General features: G+C 35.6%; 1 protein-coding gene across 3 annotated transcripts in view; it reads left to right on the forward strand.

Annotated features, from left to right (window-relative positions):
* The window catches only part of GLRA3 (glycine receptor alpha 3), a gene marked incomplete at both ends in the record, with an annotated part of 80,272 nt that extends 67,045 nt beyond the window's left edge, over nucleotides 1-13,227 (forward strand). The window contains 4 exons of one of the 3 annotated variants that reach the window (XM_084204430.1): nucleotides 2,177-2,391; nucleotides 3,940-4,086; nucleotides 9,057-9,176; nucleotides 12,958-13,227. In XM_084204430.1, the coding sequence (XP_084060556.1) occupies nucleotides 2,177-2,391; nucleotides 3,940-4,086; nucleotides 9,057-9,176; nucleotides 12,958-13,227 (752 nt within the window). Of the gene's footprint in view, nucleotides 1-2,176; nucleotides 2,392-3,939; nucleotides 4,093-9,056; nucleotides 9,177-12,957 lie in introns of all 3 variants that reach the window. The other 2 variants (XM_084204431.1, XM_084204432.1) reach the window with 2 other exon arrangements.
* Between the last annotated feature and the right edge of the window lie 11,079 nt (nucleotides 13,228-24,306).

A 24,306-nucleotide genomic window follows, 5' to 3' on the forward strand; every position in this document is an offset into this window, starting at 1 on the left:
TCAGATCTCTCATCCCACATTTCTCGGGATGGGAAAAAACCAACATACAAAAAATAGCCAATGTTTGTTGACACTTCATGCATGCAAGTGCATATATTATGCAGTCTGATGTTCCTCAGTTTTCCTTCCTAATTTGATTTGCAAGGAGAATATAGGACCCTGTAAGAAGAAAATGTTGCATGCTGAGCCATTCTTACTGATATGATGCCAAAAGAAATGGCTTTGCTTAGACCTAGATTGGGCTGATGCATTTCTGTCACTCCTTACCACCACGATTTTCTGTGATGTGTGAGGCACAGACTGCTGCTGTCCAAGGCTGCTGAATTAACACACAGAATGTTACAAAAAAAGAAATCCTCAGGGTAAGAACCAGTTTGAAGTAAGAATATGATTCCAACAAAGGCCAGTCAGTGCAGAACTTCTGGTTATGTGGGGCGTACTGAACTGCTAAGTGAAACACTAGATTGCTTAGGTGTCCTTTTGAAGACAATGGAAGAGAAACGTAGGGGAATATCCTAGGGGAATATCCTGGCCTTTTCTCAACTAAACACCTAAATCCCATTCACTTTTTTAAACCAGGATTTCATCCCGTGACTGAGGCAGAAATCAGTCTTGAAGCTGTGGTAGCAGATGGTGGAGCCAGGATCTGGGACACAGATTTCGGGAGTGTAGACAGGATTCAGAAAACGCTGGCAATTAGGAAAGGAACTAATAATTGAGCTTGAAGATATAAAACTCCTGAAATACAGAATGTAACCTTAAAATTAAACATCATAACTAATGTCTTTCTAATTTTTTTAGTGGTTCAGCAGAATAAAATTGTCATAAAATTACACTCATTATAGTATCATAGAAAAATTAGTGTCCTCTTAAAAGAACTGTTGTGAAAATGATAAAGTTCAGAAGCACTCAATATCCCCAGAATAAAAAATATTTGTTTTACTTTATCTGAAGTTCATTTCTGTATGCCTAACACTATTGTCACATAAAACATAATATATTAGTATAGTATAAGCTTTTAAATCCATTACATAATTTTTTTAATCTGATAAGTATCAAGCCTCTATTAATGTGGAAAAAATTTGTATAAGATGGCATTTTGGCAACTAGAAATTGATTAGGAGAATATAATTCAAAAGTGAGTGGGAAACATAACAGAAAATCTTCATACCACTTAAGAAATATATAAGAATATAGCCTTCCTTGTTAAATTTAGAATTACGAAAAATTTTCACTCAAAATAAGGAAGAAAATGAGTTATGTGTATTTGTTGCTGTGAGAAACTGTTTTATGTATACACCACTTGCAGTAACAGCATTGCCTTCAGCACCATCCTTATGTGACTAATATGGCCATTGGGCAGAATTAGAAAATCTAATGAGGCTGGGTCAATATCTGTGAAGTAATCTACAGTTTGCAGGGTGGAAAAAAAAAAACCTAACCCCACAACAATCTGGTTAATCTAAAAATATGGGTTTATGAAATTTTTATGAGCTACCAGTAGATTTTTTTTTTCTAGTTTGAATAAGTCAGTAGAAGTTGCCTAATGTTTAGTACCTGGATAAAACTAGGTCATTTAATCTCCTTCCTAAAGTTTCCTAATCTCTGGCCTTTCTAGTCTTCAGTCAGTGTTTGAATCTTGATCATTTATCTTCTGAGCTGAAACCATTTGAATGGGGACACAGGGAGAGATTTTCCAGATTCTTCTATTGATAATCTAATGCCCATGCTATCACTATATTTTCCCAATTTTTAATAAAAATAAAATTAAGTTTAAAATTGAACAAAATAAAAAGGAGATATTTTACAATGGGGAAGCAAGCATTTTCCTTGTACACAGAGGGATTTCCAAATCCTAAGTCATAAAAAAAGTGTGATCTCACAGAGGAAATTTCCTATTGTTATAATGAATTGTAGGGTATTTTTACAAAAAAATAAGAATTTGAGATCTTATCAAATTCTTAATTTTTCAGATATTCTGCTCCTTTTCTTTCCAATAGATACTCCTGTTATAATGGGGACTGTCTTTATTACAAGTCACTGTGGAGAATTCAAAACACAAATCTTTTTCTAGAGAACAAATATATTTGACATAGCATACATTCTTTAGAGTGTGCACTAGATGTTGACAGTAAAAGCATTCTATTTCTCTTGAATATTTCTTTGTTGTAAAAAGGAAAGTTTACGTGTATTGAAGTCCGGTTCCACCTGGAGAGGCAGATGGGTTACTATCTCATCCAGATGTACATACCGAGCCTCTTGATCGTGATTCTCTCCTGGGTGTCATTTTGGATCAATATGGATGCAGCTCCAGCCAGAGTGGCTTTAGGCATAACTACTGTACTGACCATGACAACACAAAGCTCAGGTTCACGAGCATCTCTTCCAAAGGTAGGCTAAACTTCCTTTGCTTGTACTAAGTTAATCATAATGCTTTATGGCAAGCACTTTCAGTCAACCTTATGTGTTTTAATTACTAGCATCCAACCACTTCCTGAACTAGATAAATAAGTTTGAAATATTTAGGGGTTTTGGGATTCTCCAATCAAATATATTCTATTTCTCCACTGTCTCTACTATATAGCCAGCCACGTATCTAGTTAATTCCATAAACCTTAACAAGTAGTCAAAACAATGTTATTCAGTTTTATATATACCCTGCTTAACAATTGACAGGCTCATCCTTTTTTACATCCCAGTATCTGGTGACATGCTAGCAGATATGACTGAAATTCTAAATTCTTACCATAGATTCTCAATTGTATTCCTTTCTCAAAACTGCCTAAATTATGAATTTGCTCACTAGTTACAAACACATTTACATTAAGATGTAGAAAAATGTGAACCTTAACAGCTCCAAACAATTGCACAAAATTATTCTAAACACAATGAAAATCACTTAAAGTTTATTTCTGTGATTAACTATTTCTGTTTTCTTACTTGTAATTGCTTTAAATATTTTCTGTTTCATTTTAAGGCTTACACCTTGACCATGTTCATGTGCCATTGCAGCTAATAGAAATAAAATGTATACAATAAAATAAATAAATTTCAATTCTGAATTAATTTTAACACCATATTTTTATCTAATTAACTTTTTTTTAAGTAAAACAGATAGCCCTAACAGATTTGAGCATGCTTTGTGACCCAAATATATGGAACTGAATGTATCTGAAGTTAGCATCAACAGATAAAATGGAATGCTCTAAAACCTCAAAAATCTACAATGTAAGAGGCTGACAGAGAGCTGCAGATTATTTGGTCCCATTTTGAGGCCTGAAGTTAGCTATGTTTGCTTACATAGAAAAGCTCTTGTAACTCTGCAAAGACAGAGTAGGTTCAGATCATGTCCTGCATCTGGTCTTGGCAATGCAGGATTGCAATGAGCTCTGACCTGTTTCTGATTTTCAGTATTTTCACTGTGACAAAACTACAATACTAATTTGAAACTATACATTTCCTATGCCTATATTAGCAAAGAATGAACCCGTCAGACCAATCTCCTTTACCTATCTCCTTTCTTCTACTTAATTTTTATTCCAGAAACTTTCAGCCACATCCACTTCAATACAGGAATTCCAATTGGTCCCACTGCAAGCTATTTTTTGCTTTCTTAGCGTCATTCACAGATCTCAGTGGGACAAATGAAGGAAGAGCGTGTGTTTTTTGAGGATTATTTTGTTTGTGATGTAATACACTATAAGGATCTGTTAATGATTTAATCACATTTTGTAAAATACACTTTTTTAACAAAAACTCTACATTTATAAATTGAATTGTTCTTCCTATTGTTGTCTAACTTTCATGCAAATTTTTATTTTTATAAAAGTATTGCTGGGATATGGAGATATTAATGCACTTCCTCCTGCCATGAAGTACTAAACTTCACATCTGTGGAACATTTTAACACACTCAGGCTTCTGCTGTCTCCTCTCATAGGTGTCATACGTCAAAGCCATTGACATCTGGATGGCGGTGTGTCTGCTCTTTGTGTTCTCTGCCCTGCTGGAGTATGCAGCTGTAAACTTCGTGTCGAGGCAGCATAAAGAACTCCTGCGGTTCCGACGCAAGAGGAAGAAGAGCAAGGTAAAAGTAACGGTGTCCTCAGCTTTTAAAGGGTCTGACTGAGCTGTGCCGAGATACAGGGTTAATTTGGTCAACACACTGCAGCTTGAAGGGGCAATAGAAATAAAATGGCAGCACAGCATAAAATTCACTTTAGGCAGAGGGTCACTACAAGGACTATGAATTGCATAAATCCAACTTGAATTCTCGAAAGAGGGATTAAGAGGGATTTAAATGAGGCATGGGCCATGTGGGAGCCATCTGCACAAGCCTGAATTTCACTCTGTTGGAAGAGTTAGATTATACTTCCGTGAATGAATGTTACTGGTATGTGAGGCAGTTTTTACTACTGTGAGATTCAACAAATGCTGTTTCCCCATTTTATTCTAATATTCAATTCAGCCATGTTTCACTTACATATTTTTTAATACACAAAATACTTATTCAGCTAACATTACTGGTAGAAAAACAAACATTTTACTTTAAAATGCTGGTAAGTTTGGGTTTTTTTTTCTTCTGTCCAGCAATTTTGTTTTAGTTGGTCATGTTATTGGTAAGAAACTTAATTATAGTAATGGTTGTTAGTATTTATATTAGAGCTGGAGCTATACAGACTACCAGTAAAATAACTCACTACCAGCGTGCAAAGCCAAACAACTAATGTTACAAGTTAGAATTCTGAAATCTGTGGTTAAATCAAGCAATAAGGAACATTTCTTACAATGTCTAACTCCTACTTCAGATTTTACAAAGTGTAAGTAGTTGTCCAGTCTACTTATTAAGTGAGCACCCCCTGCCAACGATGTAACGCAGAGCCTGTCACTATCAGTCACTATCTGGAATATTACTAGGGGATGAAAGTCTGACCATAGCTAAATGATTCAGTTCAACCATCTTTCATTGCTGAAGACTTAGCCTGCTACTTACATCAGCAGAAGAAGATATTTTACAAGTTTCCCTCACATTTAGAAGATCTGCACTGCTGTAAAGCCTACCTAAGCAGTCTCTGTTAGTAAGACTCAGTGTTAAAAGGCAGGCCAGACAGTCAGGTGAAAATGAAAAATTTTCATACATTTGCCTGTCTCTGTGTGGTGAGTCCTGGACTTTTTCAGCTGCCCAGAGAAACTCACGTACTGTAGACTAGAGGATGATTCAGACTGCAAGTACCCGTGTTCAACGTTTGATCCCATGAAAAATGTTCTTCTTTCTTCCTGCTGATAGTAGCAGAAAAAAACAGCACTTTTGTTACAAGGTGTTAGTTCTTGGAATATGGCAAGTTAGTTCTTGGAATGGGAAGAATGGGGTGGGGCAGACAGGAATTACTGATAGGGGCTAGGTAAGTCACAACAAGTGAATTGTGTATCAAACAGCCATGGTAAGTGATATATTATGTCACTATACTTTTAGTCCATTCATCTTTCTCACCATGTATTATTGTTTCTTCTGGATCTCAAGCAAATTTACCAGATTCAACTTAAGTGATATCACTTTTAAAAGCAGGTCAATTATTATGACCACAGGATTAGGAACTGGTAGAAAGTATCTTCATTCCTCAGAATCAAACTAAATTTCTTTTCAGCTCCCTCTTAGCTAGACTCCAAATTCACCAAAGGCTCTCATTCAGCAATAGCAATCAATTAAATTTCAGCCTGGAGGTATGTGAGAGAGGAACCACAATATGAAAAGGACTTCTAAGAGTAAAAGGACTTTTAAAGAAAAAAGGTTTGTGCATGAATAAGCACTTTGGCTTAAGTATTTTTCTGGATCACGGTATTTTTGAATTCACACTTAAAAGTCCTTATTCTAATTTTACCCTTCGTTAGACAGTCTTTAGCTTCAAGTAGATTGCCTGCTAAATTCTCATGAAATTACAGAGTTAGAATTAGAGACTTTAGAGTGTACAATAAAGTACCAAGTACTTCGCTTTGATTCTGAAGGATGCAATGAACATCTGCAATGATTTTCTTCATAATGTCCTTCAGGTGAGGGTGTTAAATATATTCAGGGGTATAGGGCTTTCCCTTCTTCCTGTACCTATATGTTTCACCATGAGACAAGCTTCTCAGTCTAAATTTACTATAAAATTCATTGTTCCTGTACAAGGTTATAATTTTAGGAAAACAGTAATTTTTCAGAAAATATTATTTTAATTAAATGTTTTTTAACTCACTCTAATTCCACGTAGAGTTAGAGCTCCTGGACAGAGTTACCATTGAGAATGCAGCTTCTCAAACTCTATGGACAGCTCAGCTAATTTTTTCTCTCTTTCTCAATGTTTTGTGAAACCTTTCCTTGCCCAACAAGTATGCAGGACTTAAAACATTACAGCATGGAGATTCTATCCAATAAGAAATTTGGATCACGTCTTAAACCCTCTGCTATAGGAATTATACATGAGTTATACAGATTAAGAACTGCAGTTAATAACTTGCCTTCCTTATCACAAATATTATTATTTATTCACCACAATTTATAACAGGAAATGCAGGCCTAGGATCATAACTCAAATTAACTTGGTTTTCCTTCTTCTTTTGTCTTTTTCAAAGTCAGTTACTAGAGCTCAAACTTATAAAGTTCTGTATGTTTGTTATTCCTTTGGACTAGGTCAAACAGCCACTGGCTCTCAGGGATTAGATTTTATTGACTTTGAAACCTGCCATGTATTAAAAAATGTTCATTTGACCATAAAGTCAAGAGGTGAAAAGAGTTTATGTAAAAAGGCTGCATTTAAAGTAAACTTCAGGGGCTTCCTTGAACATTACATCTTCTTCCTTGTCAAAGAGAAAAACAATATTCTATTCAGTATTTACATCCAAAACTATTAGAGAAATAAAGCAGATAGGATATCCTATTAGACTGTTTCATTCTGTATGCTTGCCATCTTGGAACATTTTCCTAAGATCAGGCTTTTTTACCAAGTGAAGTCTAAGTGTTGAATACAGATTTTTTTTCACCACTGGCATTTTATCTACAAGGGTACAGCAAAACTTCTAATGATTTGACATGTTGCAAAAGTGCAAAAAATAGATCCGTTTCAGGTTGGAACTGTTTCATTTCAGGTATGTGTAGGGCAGCTGAAGAATTTCCAAAGTCTATTTTCTTTGTAATTAGTAAGATATGCTTATTGCAAGAAATATTTACTTTTACCAAGTAACAAAGGCAATAGTCCTATGATTGAATTTCAGTGTCTTTGAGAGGTAAGTGGATCCATTTTCTTGACTTAAGTGAAGATCATTCATACCTAATTCATCCCAGCCAAAAAAAATTCCATGAGGTCCCCTGAAATCTATTCCAATTGTTTAAAAAGGTTTTTTTTTTACTGATGTGTTTTTTTGGCCTGTCATAACTTGTCTAGAAAAGACACAGAAACCAGATTGCTTCATTCCTTCATGTCACCATTTGCACATTTCCATTCAGTCTTTTCTATCAATATTCCCAGCAGACACAATTCTTGGTTTTGGCTTCCTTTGGGTTTTGGGGTTTTTGTTTTGTTTTGTTTTTTTCTTATTCATCTTCCCTGGAAATTCTCCTAGTAAGTCCATATAATTCCTCAAAACTATGTTTGCAACATGAACAACAGGAAACCTGTACAGTAGCAGTTGAAAGCAGCCAAAGGATCAAGTGATGAAGTAATACAGCTGTTTATCCAAACCAGTTGCCTTTTAAACAACATCATGTTATTGACCCATATCATGATTGTGATCTTCCATATCTTCTGGGTCTTTTTTCAGAAAAGCACCCTGCAGGGACATTGGCTTTCCATCTAATACAAAGCTGATTATTTCTGACTAAATGTCATAATTACTGATTCTCCTGTATTTTTCAGATGCTTTGTTCGAATCATTGAATTCAATTTTATTTCTAAACATATCTTCAAACAAATTTTCAGGTTTTCATAGTTTTGAATATTTTAAAAATTAATGTAAACTATGGGTTATGTCCTTCTGAAAACACAGAGGAACTGAAATCTCTCTATTAAGAAGCATATGTTTGAACTCGGATAAGACTCCCTGCAGTAAATTCTATTGTTATACAAATTACAGTTCTGTAGAGAACTGCAACAAGACATTTTGGCATCCAGAGTTCATCTATCTTTGCCATTTTCCTTATGCTTTTGCCACTTACAGTCACTGCCTTTTTTACACACCATCTGGTTCATTTGTGGCCTCCCTTCGCAGACAACAACAGCAGCACCAAAGACAATTCTTAGGTACCACTGCACCCTCTGGCCACCATTTTTATGATTGTAAGTATGGACTTCACTGAGTGATTCCAAATTACTTAAAGGCAAATTTCTTTTCAGAGGCCCAGCCCAGTTTCACAGAACTAGCAAAAATTTGGAAGTGTCTGGGATTGTGTTATAAATTCATTTACAAATGAAAGCTGTTGTTGCAACATACTCAATGTTTTTTTCCAACAAGCATCACGGTAGGTATAGGAGATTTTTTCCAAAATGTCTAATATCTTTATGATTACACAAATGGCATAACCAGTCCTGAGAACAGGGCAATTTTGGTTCCCAGTTTGAGATTTCATTTGATACTTAGTATATGAGCCACAGTTCTATGACAAAAAAAGAAACCTGGCCAGTGAAAAGAACAATTCAGAAATATTATGCTACCATTCCTTCAGAATGAATGTTAATTATTCATTTCCTTCCTAAAAGACAAAATAAAAAAAAAGGCAGAAAAAGAAGTCATACAGGGATACTGAAACACATCTGTGATCTTTGTTTTTTCTCAGTTGCATTTACACTGTATGGGAAAAATATCAACTGTCTACACATACTGAATAATAACAATTTCATTTTAGGTTAGCTGTTAATATATTTAGGTTTTGGGAATATTCAGTCTATTAGTTCTATTTTCAAAATCTAAAGATCACCATATCTTTAGAGAGGAAAATAGACATGCAAACTAGATTGTCTTTAATGGTAATCACACCTTTTTTCTTTTGTTTTCTTTTTGGTCAACCATCCATTTTGATGAAAGTATTTTGAGGGAGTTCTTGATGGAAATGAAATCAGTGAATCATTACAGCATAGCAATGGCTTGAGATGTGCAGGACGTATAGACGGGACTTTGCCTCAAATCTACAGTACAAATTTAAGGGTAAACTATTGAGAAGATGTCCCATTTGTCATAATGTGCTATCCAATCATTAACAGAGGCCCTGTCCTTTTGTCTACAATAACATCTTCCTATGTGAACTTCATATACCTTCATTGCTACCTGTATGTGATGACGTGAAATGTTAGTAAAGGCACTGTCTTGTTAATTTCATAATCCATTTCGATCTGTTTAATCTGGATTAAAACATAGTACTAAAATTCTGCACTGTTTGTAGTGCAAAACTACTCAATACCACTTTCCTTCTCAAAACTGAGCAACAAAAAAGAGTGTTCAAATTACCAAAGTCAAGGCTTCAAATAAGTTTTCGAGTTGTTATGACCCCTTACAATCAAATGGCTATGGAGTTATTTTCAGCCCTTATATACGTGTTATTTCTCAAGATAAATTTGTTACTAAGCACACTAACTGAAAACACCACAGTCACAAAACTCACAGTTTTCTATTCATTTATAGCTAAGTATTTTGTAAAACAAGACTGATACAGAAGTAAATGAATTGAAATTATTTTCTTCAGACCACCAAAGAATTCTAACTTTCCAAATAAAACTTCTTATCTAAATTTTTTCCATTCCTTAATTACATTAACTTATTTCTATTTTATCAATAGGAATGATAAAACATTTAAATGTTATATTTTATTTAAATGTATATTTTAATGTAATATTTTATTAATTACATTAATTTATTTCTATTTCCATTTATTAATTTCTATTTCTATTTTATCAATAGAAATGATAAAATATTTAAATGTAACTGCATGCAGAACAACTTTCAAGTTGTTCATTCTAAACCTGAATGAATAAAAAATGTTTTCAAATCAAGCTCTTAGTGAAGTTCAGTTATAATAAGATTTTTAAAGTTTTAACAAAAATCTATAATAAATAGCTTTCTGTTGTGATAATGCACTAAAAAGGTCACAAAAGAAACAAAATCTTCCTTATCATTTAAAAAAATAATTCTATTCATTCAACCAATATGCAGGACTCTTTCAGGAAGATTCACTGTAAAGGCTCTCAACTGGGTCATGTAGGGTATTGTCCTTCAGATGATTTTTACATCTGTAGACTCAGACACATGCATTCTGAGACATTTCTAGTAAAAAAGAGGGATTTTAGCCAAGTCAATCAATAGTAAAAAAAGAAAAAGGATATCACTGACATAAATGCCTTCAAAAAGGCACTCAAAGCTAATATTGATAACAACAGTAACTGCATCTTTCCTCCTGTGCACAAGCACCCCCAGATATGAACCTGAAGCCAACCTAGTGATCTTTCTGCATTATGAATCTGCTGGAAAACTTGCAGAACCCCATTTTGAATATTCAAGCTGCTGCCCCTGAAAGGAATTCTGGCGGCTCTTGGTATCCTCCAGAAGGTCCTTTCCTGCATATCCATCAGCCTCAGCACTTGGGTGTGACTTGGCTGGCTCCAGGCATCCTGCCTGCCCTCCTGGAGACACCATCCAACAGACACTGGGCAGGAATGCTGGACTCCTACAAGGACCTTCACATCAGTTCAACTACAGAGAGCATTTCCAAGGACTCTGCTTGCAGATGAAAAACAGGAGGTCCGTAAGCACAAAAATAAGGAGAGACCTGGCCTTTAAAACATTCTAGGGGATCATTCCATTCAGGTAAACTTGAAACAAAGACAGTAAATCTCAGTATATAGTTCCTGATCCTGAAAACATGCACAGCTGAAATCTGCTACTCGAAAGAATAATTTTATTATCTTACACAGCCTGTGCAGTACATATGGAGGTATTTAAATGGCAAGTTCATAGTAAATTCTCACAGTACATGCATTTCTAACTTAATATTTCTCTTATCTGCAACACAAGACTACAACTATTCTAGAATACTACTACATTAAATATGTTATTTTCCATTCTTGGCTGACAGGAGAGGAACACTATTGCAGTAATTAAATCCCTGTTTTATCACGTCATCAAATAATGATCCTATCATTTTGTATTTCTGTTTTTCATTTCCATAGTAAAGTCAGTCAGTGATTTTTCCTCCTCCTTTTCTTTCATGTTAATTTTTCTTTTTTTAATTTATTTTTTAAAGGCAAATTCTAATATAGATTTTAGATATAGCAGTTTCAGTGACTTTATCAGTCTCACTATTTATCCAATTTACATATATGAAGAAGTATTTCAGTAGGTTGATATCTACAGCTCTGCTGGATGCTCATGCTGATGACCAAATAGTTCATTTTAAATGCAGCAATTTATCTGCATTCTTTTGTAGCTGACATATTCAATTAATACTGATAATAAAACTCGGACTTTTTTAAACAAATTAATTAGCAATTATTTGATGAAAGTTTTAAATTTTTAAAATTAATTCTTCATTGAAAAGTGTTTTCAGATTTTCAAAATGTCATACATTTTAAAAATGAAAAATTTGCAACTTTAGATTTAATTTGTGCTCTTTGAGAAATTGCAGTTTTATAAAGAGGCTAAAGTAAAACAATAAATGCTTCTAACTATTGAATTGAAATAGTAATTATTTGACTTGCTTTGGCAAATAAATATATTTCAGACTTATTTTAATTTCAGCTAGGAAGAGCTTTAAAATATCCAAAATTCTCCTACAAAAGAAAAATTGACAGCTGCTCAACTGTTTTTATAATATCCATAAAAATCATTTTTCAAAATATTGATTTAAGAATTAATGTAATAATTTCTGTATTTCATAAAAGTGTAAAATCCTAAAGCAACTAGGCGAAATTAGACATGAAAAATTCACATTTCTGAATTTAAAATTAGTATTGAAAAATGGTTAATGCCATCAAAATTACATCATTATTCTTGAGTAGTCTATGTAAAAAAGGATTACACTGGAATATATTTCAGAACCAAATCTAGCCCAGACTTCACAGATTATGTATCATTTATTTGTCTGCATATATGCCTTTTTTATTACTTCAGGATTCCTAGGTAAAGAGAAGTAAAAAAGATGTCTCCAGACACAAGATACATTTTTAAATTGCATGCTATGAAAATATGTGTATCTTCAAAGCATCTACCGTTTCTGTGTCCTGGGATAAAGAATCACTTTCTTTTATAGTTCCCTAATCCTGAATGTCTTTGCCAGTTTTCCCCTGGATTGACAAAAGAATGAGTCAGAAGAAAAATCTGGCCTTTAGATTCCATTCCCTTTATTTTAAACTATGGCACTTTGCCTACTGTTCTTTTTATCTGATGCATTCAAAGGGAACAGCAGAAATTAGGCATACAGATGAGATTAATTAAATATACAGTGGCCAAGTAGGCAGGATTCTCACTAATATATTAATGTGCATATCATTAGTGATTTTATGATGAGCATCTCTAGAGGCCAGGATCCGGGGTTGTAAGGCAATGTACAGACTTACTAGCTGTTTTCTAAAAGAGCAGTGTGACATTTGTCCTTTTGAAGACTGTACATGTTTACTGTAAATGGGGAAACTTAAACCAAATCACAAGTTGTGTGCCCAGTTGACGCTAGTTTACTAGGCTTTCTCATTTCTCTAAATAGATTACAGATTCTATAAACAAATAGAAAAATTCTGTGCTTGTTAACAATCCAGCAATATTTTTGGTAGACTGACAGGGATGAAATTTCAACAAGTTTAGATAAGGTGTGGATTCAGGAAGTCAATGAGGTAATGGTGCAACTGGTATTTAGCAGCAGGTAAGATTTCTGTAAACAATAATTTTAAAAAAACAATACTTCTTGCTCTTTTCCTTTCTTCTCTTATTTTTTTTCCAACAGGAGGATGATACACGTGACAGTCAGTTTAGCATTACAGCCTATGGAGTGGGCCCGTGTGTGCAAGCAAAGGATGGAATAACACAAAAGGGGCCAAATAATCCTGTTCAACCTGTACCAAAAAGCCCTGATGAGATGAGAAAGGTATTCATTGACCGGGCCAAGAAGATAGACACAATATCCAGAGCTTGCTTCCCATTAGCCTTTCTGATTTTCAACATTTTTTATTGGGTAATCTACAAAATCATCAGGCATGAGGACATTCACCAGTAACAAGATTCAGGCTTGCAGTGCATAAAGATCTGGCTGTCACACTCAGCAGCAGGCTTTTTGTGAGAAATGCACGTCAGAGGAGTGATTGGAAGAGTTAAAAACAATGAGGGGGAGGAAAAGGATCCTGCATGGCCTGCAATGACCAGCTGCAGTGGGACAGAAGAATGAAACCCAAAGAAGATACATCTGCTATTGCAAACTTTCCTTGTCGAACAAATTAACCACTTTTTCATTGAAAATCACTCTCTACTGAAGCTTTACTGCCAAGTATTTATACATACTGTTACATAGTGGTATAATTGTACAGTACTCTTTGATGGTCCTTAAATTTTTTTAATTCTGGTGTATTTTTAATTTTGAAAATGTTTCCAGAATACCCTAAGTGAATCCCACAGTATTACAGAATAGACTAGTGCTTGTATATTTTCTTTTATTTTTACAATATAATGACAAATTACTGATTGGAGAAGACAGCTTAAAGGACTTGATCTAGTCTTAAGGACAGTACTGGTGGTTTTACAGTGAGCATATTTAACAGTTTTAAGTAATTTAATTTATTCAATGTACTTCATATTACTGTTCCCCTGGAAGGTGTACGTTGAAATAATCTCAGCACAAGGTATACAGCCTAACAATCTATATTTCATATGAGAAAGCATTGATTCCTGCAAAGAATTTCTTTTTCCTTTAATTACCTATACTTTGTTAATTGCAGCATATTCTTTAATCTTTTTTATATTTTAAGGTTTTTTTTTCCTCAATTCATTAAATTCATACAGCTTATGAAATAGACAAATTACATCAAAATTTGCAATGCTTCATTTTGATTCAATGCAAAGAGATCTTGTACCAAAATTGAAAGCAAGGAGTCAACTGTTTCACAGAAGCATTTGGAGGATGAATACAGTTATGTTTATGCACATTCATCTCCTATATATTACATAATTCCAGGAAGTTTAATTTATGAATGTGTCAAATTTTCTGACTCATTCCTTGAAGTTTGTTAATGTGACTTAGATACTGGTTAAGAAGCACTTCACAACTTTGGAAAAGCACGCAGCTCTTCTAAAACAAACAAAAAAAAAGACCTGGATGGTCTTTTACTTTACTGGATTTCACATTATTAAATAGGAGAACAACTATTAGAACTCTTACATCTTCCCTGTTTAGGTTTAAATAAGCCATATTAGTTGCTTCTTTGAATTGTAATACCATGGAACACTTTTATGGCACAGTGTCCAGGCAAGAGTATTTATTTTTGTCAATGTATTGGCAAAACAAAACCATGCTATGATGTGGAAATATAACATTTACTTATTAGATACTCTAAGTCCAGTCAGTGAGGCTGCTTTTCATTGCAAAATATTTTTATTTTGGACATGTTTAAAATTTGTGCTTTGTTGATGATCAGAATGTGTATACAAAAGCAGAATGGGCTGGAGGCAAACATCTGGTGCACTGCCAAAGGCATGGTGCATGCGAAGCAACAGAAGCAATGTAACTCTGTTCTGGGGCTTGTAACATAGCAACCTTGGGTTTGGTTTGGTTTGTTATTGTTTTCCTCCCAGGATTACTTAGAGAGATTCTATAATAGTAGCTCACACATTTTGTTAAATTGTGTCAGAAAGAGCATGTATAATCCACCTTTATTTTAAAACTATCATTATTTTATAGTTTTGCTTAATTTATTATCTAAAATTAATTCAATTCACTTTTGCTTTCTTTTTTTTCTGCTGTTTTTGTGTCTGCTTTTTTATTGATTGCTTTATGTAAATTGTTCCAAAAAATCTCATTCACTTATGAAGGTGCGAGGGGGTATCACGAAGTTATAGCTGATACTCACCTCTCTCAAAGTTAGGGTTAGTTATATTGTATGGGAAGGTTGTTAACATGTTTCTGTTATCAGCAAAATCAACTGAATTTTGTTTAAGGGCTGTTTTCAAATGCACATAACATTTGGTGATTCCATTATGATACAATGGAGCCAAGATCTCTCTGGAGCTGATGGTTTTGTGGACTTTTTTAATTTACTAAGGTAACATAAGCCTCTGTAGTCCACTAATCTGTTTTTCAAAAGAAATAATAACTTTAAATTTAAGCTTCATTTAGATTATTCCTCAATTGCTTAGTATAAATTCACATGGTAGAGAAAGAGAAATGCCATTTAAGATGATAAGAAACTTCAAGGCACAAACGCCTGCTATTCACCACTGACAACAGGAATAGTCCAAAACTGCCAGCAGGCATTCCAGCCCTCTGTGCAAAGCTGGAATCAACAGCTACTGACATCAGCTATGATTACTGTAAGGGATGATATTTTTGCAACTGTATAATGAAGCAGCAGGAAATGATGTTAAGATGCAAGAATTTAAAGGTACTCTGCAGTACTTACTAGACTGCAGTATTTTTGTTGCACTCCCATCAAAGAGACAGTGAAAATGCAGAAAAACACTCCTCACGGAGATGATGCTTGAGGCAAATGGTACCTAGCAGGCTTCCTCCAACATATAAAAAAGACCCCATTCATTAGGCAGAAGTAATAGCTACCTCACTTAACTATCACTGGACCTGGGCTCTGCAGAGAACAAGTCCTTGGCAAAGCCACACAAGAAAGCTTCTCATAAGCACAATCCCTGTGAGACAGGACAATGCAGCTTTGTCCCAAGTCATCATTCAACATAGGTGCAGACCCTGTACTTCTCAGGTCATGTTTTTGTGGACCAGCCCTATGCTTCAAAAATTAAATACTGCTACTAGAAGGATGCTGTAAGACAATGAGAACAGAGGCACTGTAGGATCTGGTGGAATACCCCAGTAACAGAGCTACTGAGGAGCCGACACAGTCACCATGAACGGAAAGAAAGGATCAAGCACCCCTAGAATTTTCCCCAATCCTGCCATATCTCTGTAGGTACACTTGCTCAAGTGGAAGCAGTAACTACAGGAGGAAACAATTTATATCATCTGCTGCAAAGTTTATATTCTTTTGTGACAGTGGTTTCTACCTGTGCAGATTGACTTCCACACCATCCTCTTTCTTGATAGAAAGAGAAGCAAAACAGGAAGGTACAGGATGAAAAGTCTGGGCTGTGCATAGCAGAACAGGAGCCACAGGGAGTGAGAAAGCCCAAAGCAGAGCCTGGAACCTCTTACATGACTGTCTTTCCCTTCTTCACTAAAGAGAGATGTGGCTGAATCCGTGTCACCCCTCATAAGGCAAAAAACTTCAGTACCTTGAGAGAGGAGAAGAAAAGCCCCTTAGAGGTGCAGTAGAAATATTCAACTATCTCTGTGCCAAACTCCTACTTAAAATTCCAAACAGCAACATGCATTTTATTTTTAAAACTAGATTCAAATATCAACACAATAGGCTTGCATGGTTAGAGGGATGGCTTTTTTCTCTATAATGCTGATAAATTATGTGAAGATGTAAGGGATAAGGAATACTAATATTGTACTACTTAGAACTCAGCTATTTTAACACCAAAATAAAGTACATTTTACTTTCAAGGACTTTTGACAGCAAGCAGTATTGTTTAAACAGGTTACTGTAATTCAGGAGGAATAGAGCATTTACTTAAGATTTAATTATTTTTTCAGCTCAATCATACATTAGGTTTCTTTGAATTCCTTTTCTTACCGTTCATTCCAAAATCTGCTTTATAAAGAACCATTTTTGATGTGTGAGAGATGATTCTGTTTACTCACTAGACAGAAATATTTAGGTGATTAAATGTGCACTTTACATTTAAGGAGTGAGATATTGCTTCCACTTTGTGTATAATCCCTTACAGAACTGTAGACTGATAATGTAGATAAAGATAGAATATAATAAACTGTACAAAACCTTATATTTTTTAACAGTAGAGAAAGATAAAAAGTCTTCCTTAACCTTAGAAAAAGTATTATTTTCAGCAATAATTTTATAGTAGAAGGAAATGAATTTATTTATACCATTCCCAGCCCAAGCTGGCATGATTGGTTGCAAAAGAGACACTTTTCGTCCAGCTTCTGCTCTCATTTGAGCTATCATAGAAATTAATCTAATGCAACAGAATAGAATTTGGCCTTAAAATGTGAAACTGCTGAATGAGCTAGTGATACATACAGTACCCCTGGGAGGTAGTAAAACAACTTTATCCACATCTTAGTGCACAATCATGTGGTTATTTAGATGAGTACAATATCAGATTTCACAGCTTTTTTCCTTTTTGAGACAACTAAGAAGAAAAACATAAATCTCAAACCAGACTACTTGTTAGTAATAAAATGGGTGTTCTGGTTTGGAGTGGTTACATAAAAGGTGTCTTCAGGCAACAATAACCTACAGTAATTACTGAAGTACTATCAGTTTGGAAGGCTTGTGGAAGCAGGTTAGATTGCTAGAAGCAGTAAATTAATGCCAGAAAAAGTGTTGGCTCATCCTGTCTTCTTGACATTTTCGAATATTACTGCACTTCTTCACTTTCATCTTTGTGAAATATGCAAGAAACATTTCTTATGTTTGTATTTTAATGTACGTCAGAGTGATATTAACAGATGAAATGGACTCAAGTAGCTACTGATGTTCCATGAATGTGGAATTGTGAGCTGTATAAAAAGAAATTGTGCCATAAGCTTTTGACATAAAGGTTTAACATAGTATATGGTATTTTGTGTGTTAGTGATCCTGGCTTTTTAAAGGCTACAGCGAGAAAAAAAAATAAATTATATGATAGTGTATTAATAACTTGTCTGTGAGTTTTCAAGATATTCTCCTGTGAGTTCCCTCTGACAGCAATTTCATCTCAAAGTACTTCCTTTTTTGGTAAAAATCTATAAATGTGTTGTGCATGGATTTTATTAGGTTCCTTTTTATTGTATTACAGTATCATATTGCACTTAAACTGACATTCTCTGCAGTCAGAAGTGTTAAAAATGTGGAATTTATGGTGTCACCCATGTCATTGTAGATATTTTGTTCAAAAAGGAAAATAAACTTATCTTTTTTCAGAAACTGTGAAGTAATTTTTATTATATTTTTTAATTTAAATTAATTTAAAGTCAAAAGAGGAACAGACAACACCATTGGAAAAAAGGATTAAACCCGAAGCAGTAGTTACCGTGCACTACCATTAAGTATTTCAGGAATGGAAGCAAGAGAGAGAAGAAGTAGAGTGCCTTTGAGTAGAGTGCCTTTGATTGTTATAAGGGCTCTGGCTCTGAAAAAAACCTTTGTTCTGAAACTCAGGGAATGTTATCTTGATGGATGCCTATTGAAATAAGTTCAGCCACTCCAAAATAGTCCTGCTGAACTTTTTATCAAAAAGGCAAAGAGTTTCAGTTGCAGCAAAATAGCCTTATGAAAATTTTATAGGTGTCTGAGAACCTCCTATGTACTCCTTGATAGAAAACTTGAAGTTAGCAGATAAGAAGTCATTTGAGAACAGTCTTGAGTTCTTCTAATCTGATTACAACGGTTAATGCTCTTATAAAGAGCACATTCAGTAACAGCCCTGTCTTCAGGAGACACCTCCGCTGTTTGTCACTCCCTGCCCACAAAAGGCGACATCAGTTCACGCCCCTCAATTTGCTTTTCATGTCAATGGGACACAAAACAGCAACTTTGACATACTCACAAATGAAGTGTTTCCATTATCAGTTGCAAGTAATTCAGTACAGCAAACCTGTAGCTTGGAGCTCTATAAAATGGAAATTTCTCAAAGGAACAGTCAAATGAAACAAGAGCACCGGAGAAGCCTTAGCGGAAATCTTGAGTGAGCCTTCAGAGAACCTGAAGAACTCTCAGAGCGTTGCTATTTGTGACAGCTGTTGCTCCAGCAGATCTATACCATCTTGTCTGCCCTAAAGCAAAGCACAGCTGGTACCTCTGCCCTTGTTCAGATATAGTCACAAGCAACAGTGTCATGAAACTACTGCAGTAGCAAATGTTTCCATAACGAGGTATGCAGTTCCCAGAGCATGAAAACTGCAAATGCACCATACCAGGTGTGCAGCAAGCAATTAAAAAGGAAAGTAAGAGCCAGGCAATGTGACCTAAGAGTCATAGGAAAAAGGAGTAACACATTTGAAGGAGAATATGTGATTTATGCCATAAACCAAATGGCCCTTTCAAGACAACGTTCTGGAAAGACATATCAAATATCCTCTTTTCACTATTGCATATATAGTGGTCTATTAATTTTAGAAATACCTAGATATTTTAAAATATTTTTAAAACATTTAATTTCACACAATCCCCACAGTGGATTATTTTTGTATTATCTATACATTATCAGATCTGAGAACATACCTTTTTTTTTTTCTGAATAAGACACAGCTTGTGAGTTTAAAACCCAGGACAACAATTCTCAAAAGTCACAGACCTAGAATTACAGAACGATTTGCCTTTTGGAAATGAATCATGCATTTCTCAAAAATTTATCAATATTTTAAAAAATTATTAATATTTTGAAAAATGTAGTAAAGAAATATATATTTTATATTTAATATTTTCTCATTAACAAAAATGAAATATTTAGATATTTATTTCACAGAGTTACAAAGTCACAGATTGGCTGAGGTTGTAAGGGGCATCTGGAAGTCCTCTTGTGCAAACCCCTGCTCAAGAAGAGCCACTTACAGCCAGTTGCCCAGGGCTGTGTTTGGAGAGCTTTTGAATATCTCCAACAATGACAACTCCATGACCTCTGCAGGCTACCTGTGCCAGTCCCCCTCAGAGTAAAAAGTGTTTTCTGATATTCAAAGGGAACATCCTCTGGTTTGGTTTGTGTTCATTGCCTCTGATCTTACCACCGAGCACTGTTTAAAAGAGCCTGACTCCATCACCTTTACATACTGCACACAAATTTTTACACAAGTTGATGAAATCCCCCAAAAGTGGACACTGCAGTGCAGGTGTGGCTCTACCAGTGCTGAGTAGAAAGGAGCAATCACTCTCCTCAAGCTGCTGGCAGCCAAGGCTGGCATTAGGGGTCCTTGTTGCAGGGCATGTTTCTGGCTCATGGTCCTGTTCAGAGCACCCCCTGTCCAGCTGCTCATCTCTCAGCATCCACTGGGGGTGGGGGTTGTCACTGTCCAGGGGCAGGGCTTTGCACTTTCTCTCACAAGGCTAAAAATACTTTTCTTGTAGTATTAGTCCCCATTTAAGTAATCTGCATTTAAAACCTCCACTGAGGTATTGAGTTCAGCCTCAAACCCACTTATGTTTTATTTCCTCTCATAACAAGCCAAACAACACACTGACCTGCCTTGAAAACCTCTCAGTGTTACTTCAGATGTGTTTGATTATTCTCATTAGGCATGTTCAGTAGCTACAGGAGACATTAACCAGTTGTTTTTAAAAGTGCATGATAGAGCTGGTTTTCCACCTGAATATGAGGAAGAACTTTACTGTGAGTGTGCACAGTAACAGATTTTCCAGAGAGGTTGTAGAATGTCCCTCCCAGAGATATTCAAGAACTGTCTGGACACAATCCAGTGCTATTTGCTTTAGGATGACCCTGTTAAAGCAGAGGGGTTAGACCAGATGCGCCACTGTAGTCCCTTCCAACTTTCTGTGATTCTGTATGAAGAGTAAACCTCACGTAGGGATCAGAATAAGTCCACAAGTTACTCGAGTTCGGTTTAACATATTTAAAGTCGGTTATCGGACATTTTTACGGACCTCAGCTACACTTCATTACTTATACAGGAACCAGGAGTCCCTCCCCACCCATTTCTCGTTTCGCTGCAGCAAAGGCACCGCCGTTTCTCGGGACAGTATAAATCACACCGCCAGATGGCGCCCCCTCATGCGGATTGCAGCACGCTTTGGGAACGAGCTTTTTGCTCAAGGACAAAAATCAGCGAAATGCATTCTTCCTGAAGATATTCCATCCCCCGACAGTCATTATTAAGAAAGAAATTTATAAAATATAATTAATATTCATGCTACAAATCATTATTCATTTTGAAAGTGATGGAAACATTTTGAGGTGGTGCTGTCTTAGAAACTAAAACATTGAAGGTTTTTGGAGTAGATTCCTCATGGTAAGGATGCCTTCAGAGTACAGGTGCAGCTACAAGTACAAATGCATCACTTATAAGATATGCAAAACAGCCACTCCATTTATTCCAACACATGTGTTGTCATGCTGTCATAAACACAAAGAAGGAAGTATAAGAAAGTTTCAGGGTGACTTAATTGAGGCTTTACAGTAGCTGAAAGGAACTTTCCAGAAAGATAGAGACTTTTTGCAAGGGCATGAAAACTTTTTACATAGGTCAAGGGGAAGTGAATAGAAACTAAAAGACATTAGGTCTACATGACATATTAGGAAGAAATTCTTCCCTGTGAGGGCAGTGAGGCACTAAGCAGGTTTCACAAAGAAGGTGTTGATGCCCCACCCATGGAAGTGCTCAAGAGCAGTTGGATGGGGCTCTAGGCAATCTGGTCCACTGGAAATGGTCCCTGCCCACAGCAGAGGGGTTGGAAGGAGATGGTCTTTAAAGTCCCTTCCAGCCTAAGCTATTCCATGATTTTATGACATATAGGTTTCAACGAGGAATAGATAACTTCATATCATCTCATAGCTGAGGAGAGCCCGTACATTTTGGCAGCATTAATGATGTAAATCTGTAACTCAGTTTGTCTTGTAATAGCTGGCTGTATCACCACCCCCTTGCTCTCCTAGCAGACTTCACACATTCACTGAACAAATATGGAAAGAGCAGTAAGAACACCCTGAACTTTGATCTGAAATGATACTGAGAATGTTATTATAGATAGAAAATACAGAATAGTGCAGACAAGAATAGATACTACACTGTACCTTTAACATCCTTTGATTGTTGGTCCTTCGTTTCTCAAGGCAGTACAGCAGTTTCTTTCATTATTTAGGAGCTAATTAAATAAGACCACTATGAACATTACTAATTTTGAATTTAGTAGTAGTCAATAAAATATCTCTCCAAAATTGATGAATTGTATGTTTAAGGTTCACAGAAGTATTGACAACTTAAAATCAATGAATATTGAGGTTGTTTCTTTTCCTCATAGGCTTTGCAGGCTCTCCTCAATGATCATTCAACTGAAATACTTTACACCTTGTATTTAACTTCATTGATAATAAAAGAAGATCAGTAAAAATAAGTCAAGATGGGCATAACTCACTTCAATAGGAAACTTTTGAATTGTATATAACTGTGATCAGACATTATACAGAAACAATTTTATACTACACACAATTTTGAGAAAATAAGTTTAAAAGCACTTTCAAAAATAATCTGTCCCCTTTCCAGTAGCCTCAGATTTAATTAAGGCTTATAAGTACAAAAAAAAAAAAAAACCTCTTGAATTTTGTTATTGCAAATATATGAGACCAAGCAAATTTCTGGATAGTTCTGAAGCAGTATCAAAGTAGCTGCTAGATGAGGGAACAGGGAGAAGCTACTCCTGGTTATAGGCAGTAGTTCTGTGTTCAGGCAAAGTCTTGACATAAGAAGGCCCCTTTCTGAGACATTCTTACATGACCCCTGAGTTAATTCTTTTATTTCTTAATTACACCTCCAGAACACTGCTGTCATCTAAAAGGCAGTACATTCCAACACCACCCTGTTACACAGGGCAAGTGTATTAAACTGGTTTGTTAGCCATGCTCACCTTCTAATTATTTCTACCCTGTGACTGGCATCAATATTTCACACAGCTACTCCACTTGTAGAACAGTTACGTTGTCTTTCAGATTATTAAACCTCTAATACTTTATTCTTGCTCATAATACTGATGCTTATATTCCTACTCTGTCATTCCCTGCAAGGGAAAGTATGGACTCAGATTTACATGAAAACCCCAAGCATTCTCTTGGCATAAGTGTTACTAGAAAATTTAGGTACTTAGATCCCTTCCTCACCTCTTTTCTTCATTTACTACCTAATCCTGGAAAAGTTTTTCAGTATTAGCAAGTTCAAGTTGTCTCAAGTCTTCTAGAAGTATCTTTTTCACTACACATTTTCAAAGTATCAAACCTATATCTAAATTGTATCATAACTTATAACTTTTTTTCCTTCCTTGCTTTCACCTGGTGGGCACAATTCTTTTGGGGTGTCCAAAGGGACTTTGGACAGGATAATTACTGTAAATACACAGAAAATCCTATACACTCTCTTTTCCTGTCTACCCTCATAATCTCTCCTGAGCCTGTACTAGCTCTCGTCCAACCATATCCCACTCTCTAATACTTAGGAGATGTCTACAGGGTCATTTCAGGGTTCAGCCAGCATTAGCTGATCTGTGAATTTTGTAAGATTACTTAGCCTTTTTCAAATTAAAGCAGAATATTTTACTTGCAACCACGAGAGCAACAACATAATCTGCGTGCCTCTTGGGGCATGTGCAAAACCACCCAAAACAAATTTTTTGCATCGTATCTAACCAGGCTACCAGACCACTCTGCACTCTCTGCCTGGAAAAAATAATATCACCTCTGTGGGAATGTTACAAATTATGCATACCCATTCCTGTTGCCTGATACAAGTCTCCATTGAAAAGGTAATTCCAATTGCATAGTCAATATTTTAAATAGTGGGTGAGTCAGTAAATTCAGTGGTTGTAATTCTCTGAGCTTAACAGCCTTGACAGAATTTTAGTAGCTGGAATTTCTGTGAATCTATTTTGAACTAGAATTTGCTGTCAAGCCTGTTTGGGAACTTACCAATAGCTCTGTTTTGCGGGTCTGAAGGAAATGCAAAAATGTCTGAGAATTAGGGTCAGGATGGTCTACCTTCTTACGAAAGGCAGCGGTTATATATCTCATTGTAGCTGGAATTTTAATCATCATTTTTTCAAAAGAAATTGAATCACCATCTTTGACATAATCTTTCTGAAAAACTTCAGTTTACTTCAGACCCAAAACAGATGTTCTGAACTCAGGGATTTAGGCAAACCGTGAGTCCTTTCCAGTGCTTAATTGTTGTGTGCCTGTAAGTTAATGAGCTATTTATTCTCTCCATAAAAATGAAGTGCAGCAGAATCTAAATTGAACTCGAGCATCTGAACCAAACTTGAACATCTGTAAATTACGCTTGCCATCATGCTTC

This window comes from Fringilla coelebs (genome assembly GCF_963513975.1).
Source record: "Fringilla coelebs genome assembly, chromosome: 4".
NCBI lineage: Eukaryota > Metazoa > Chordata > Aves > Passeriformes > Fringillidae > Fringilla > Fringilla coelebs.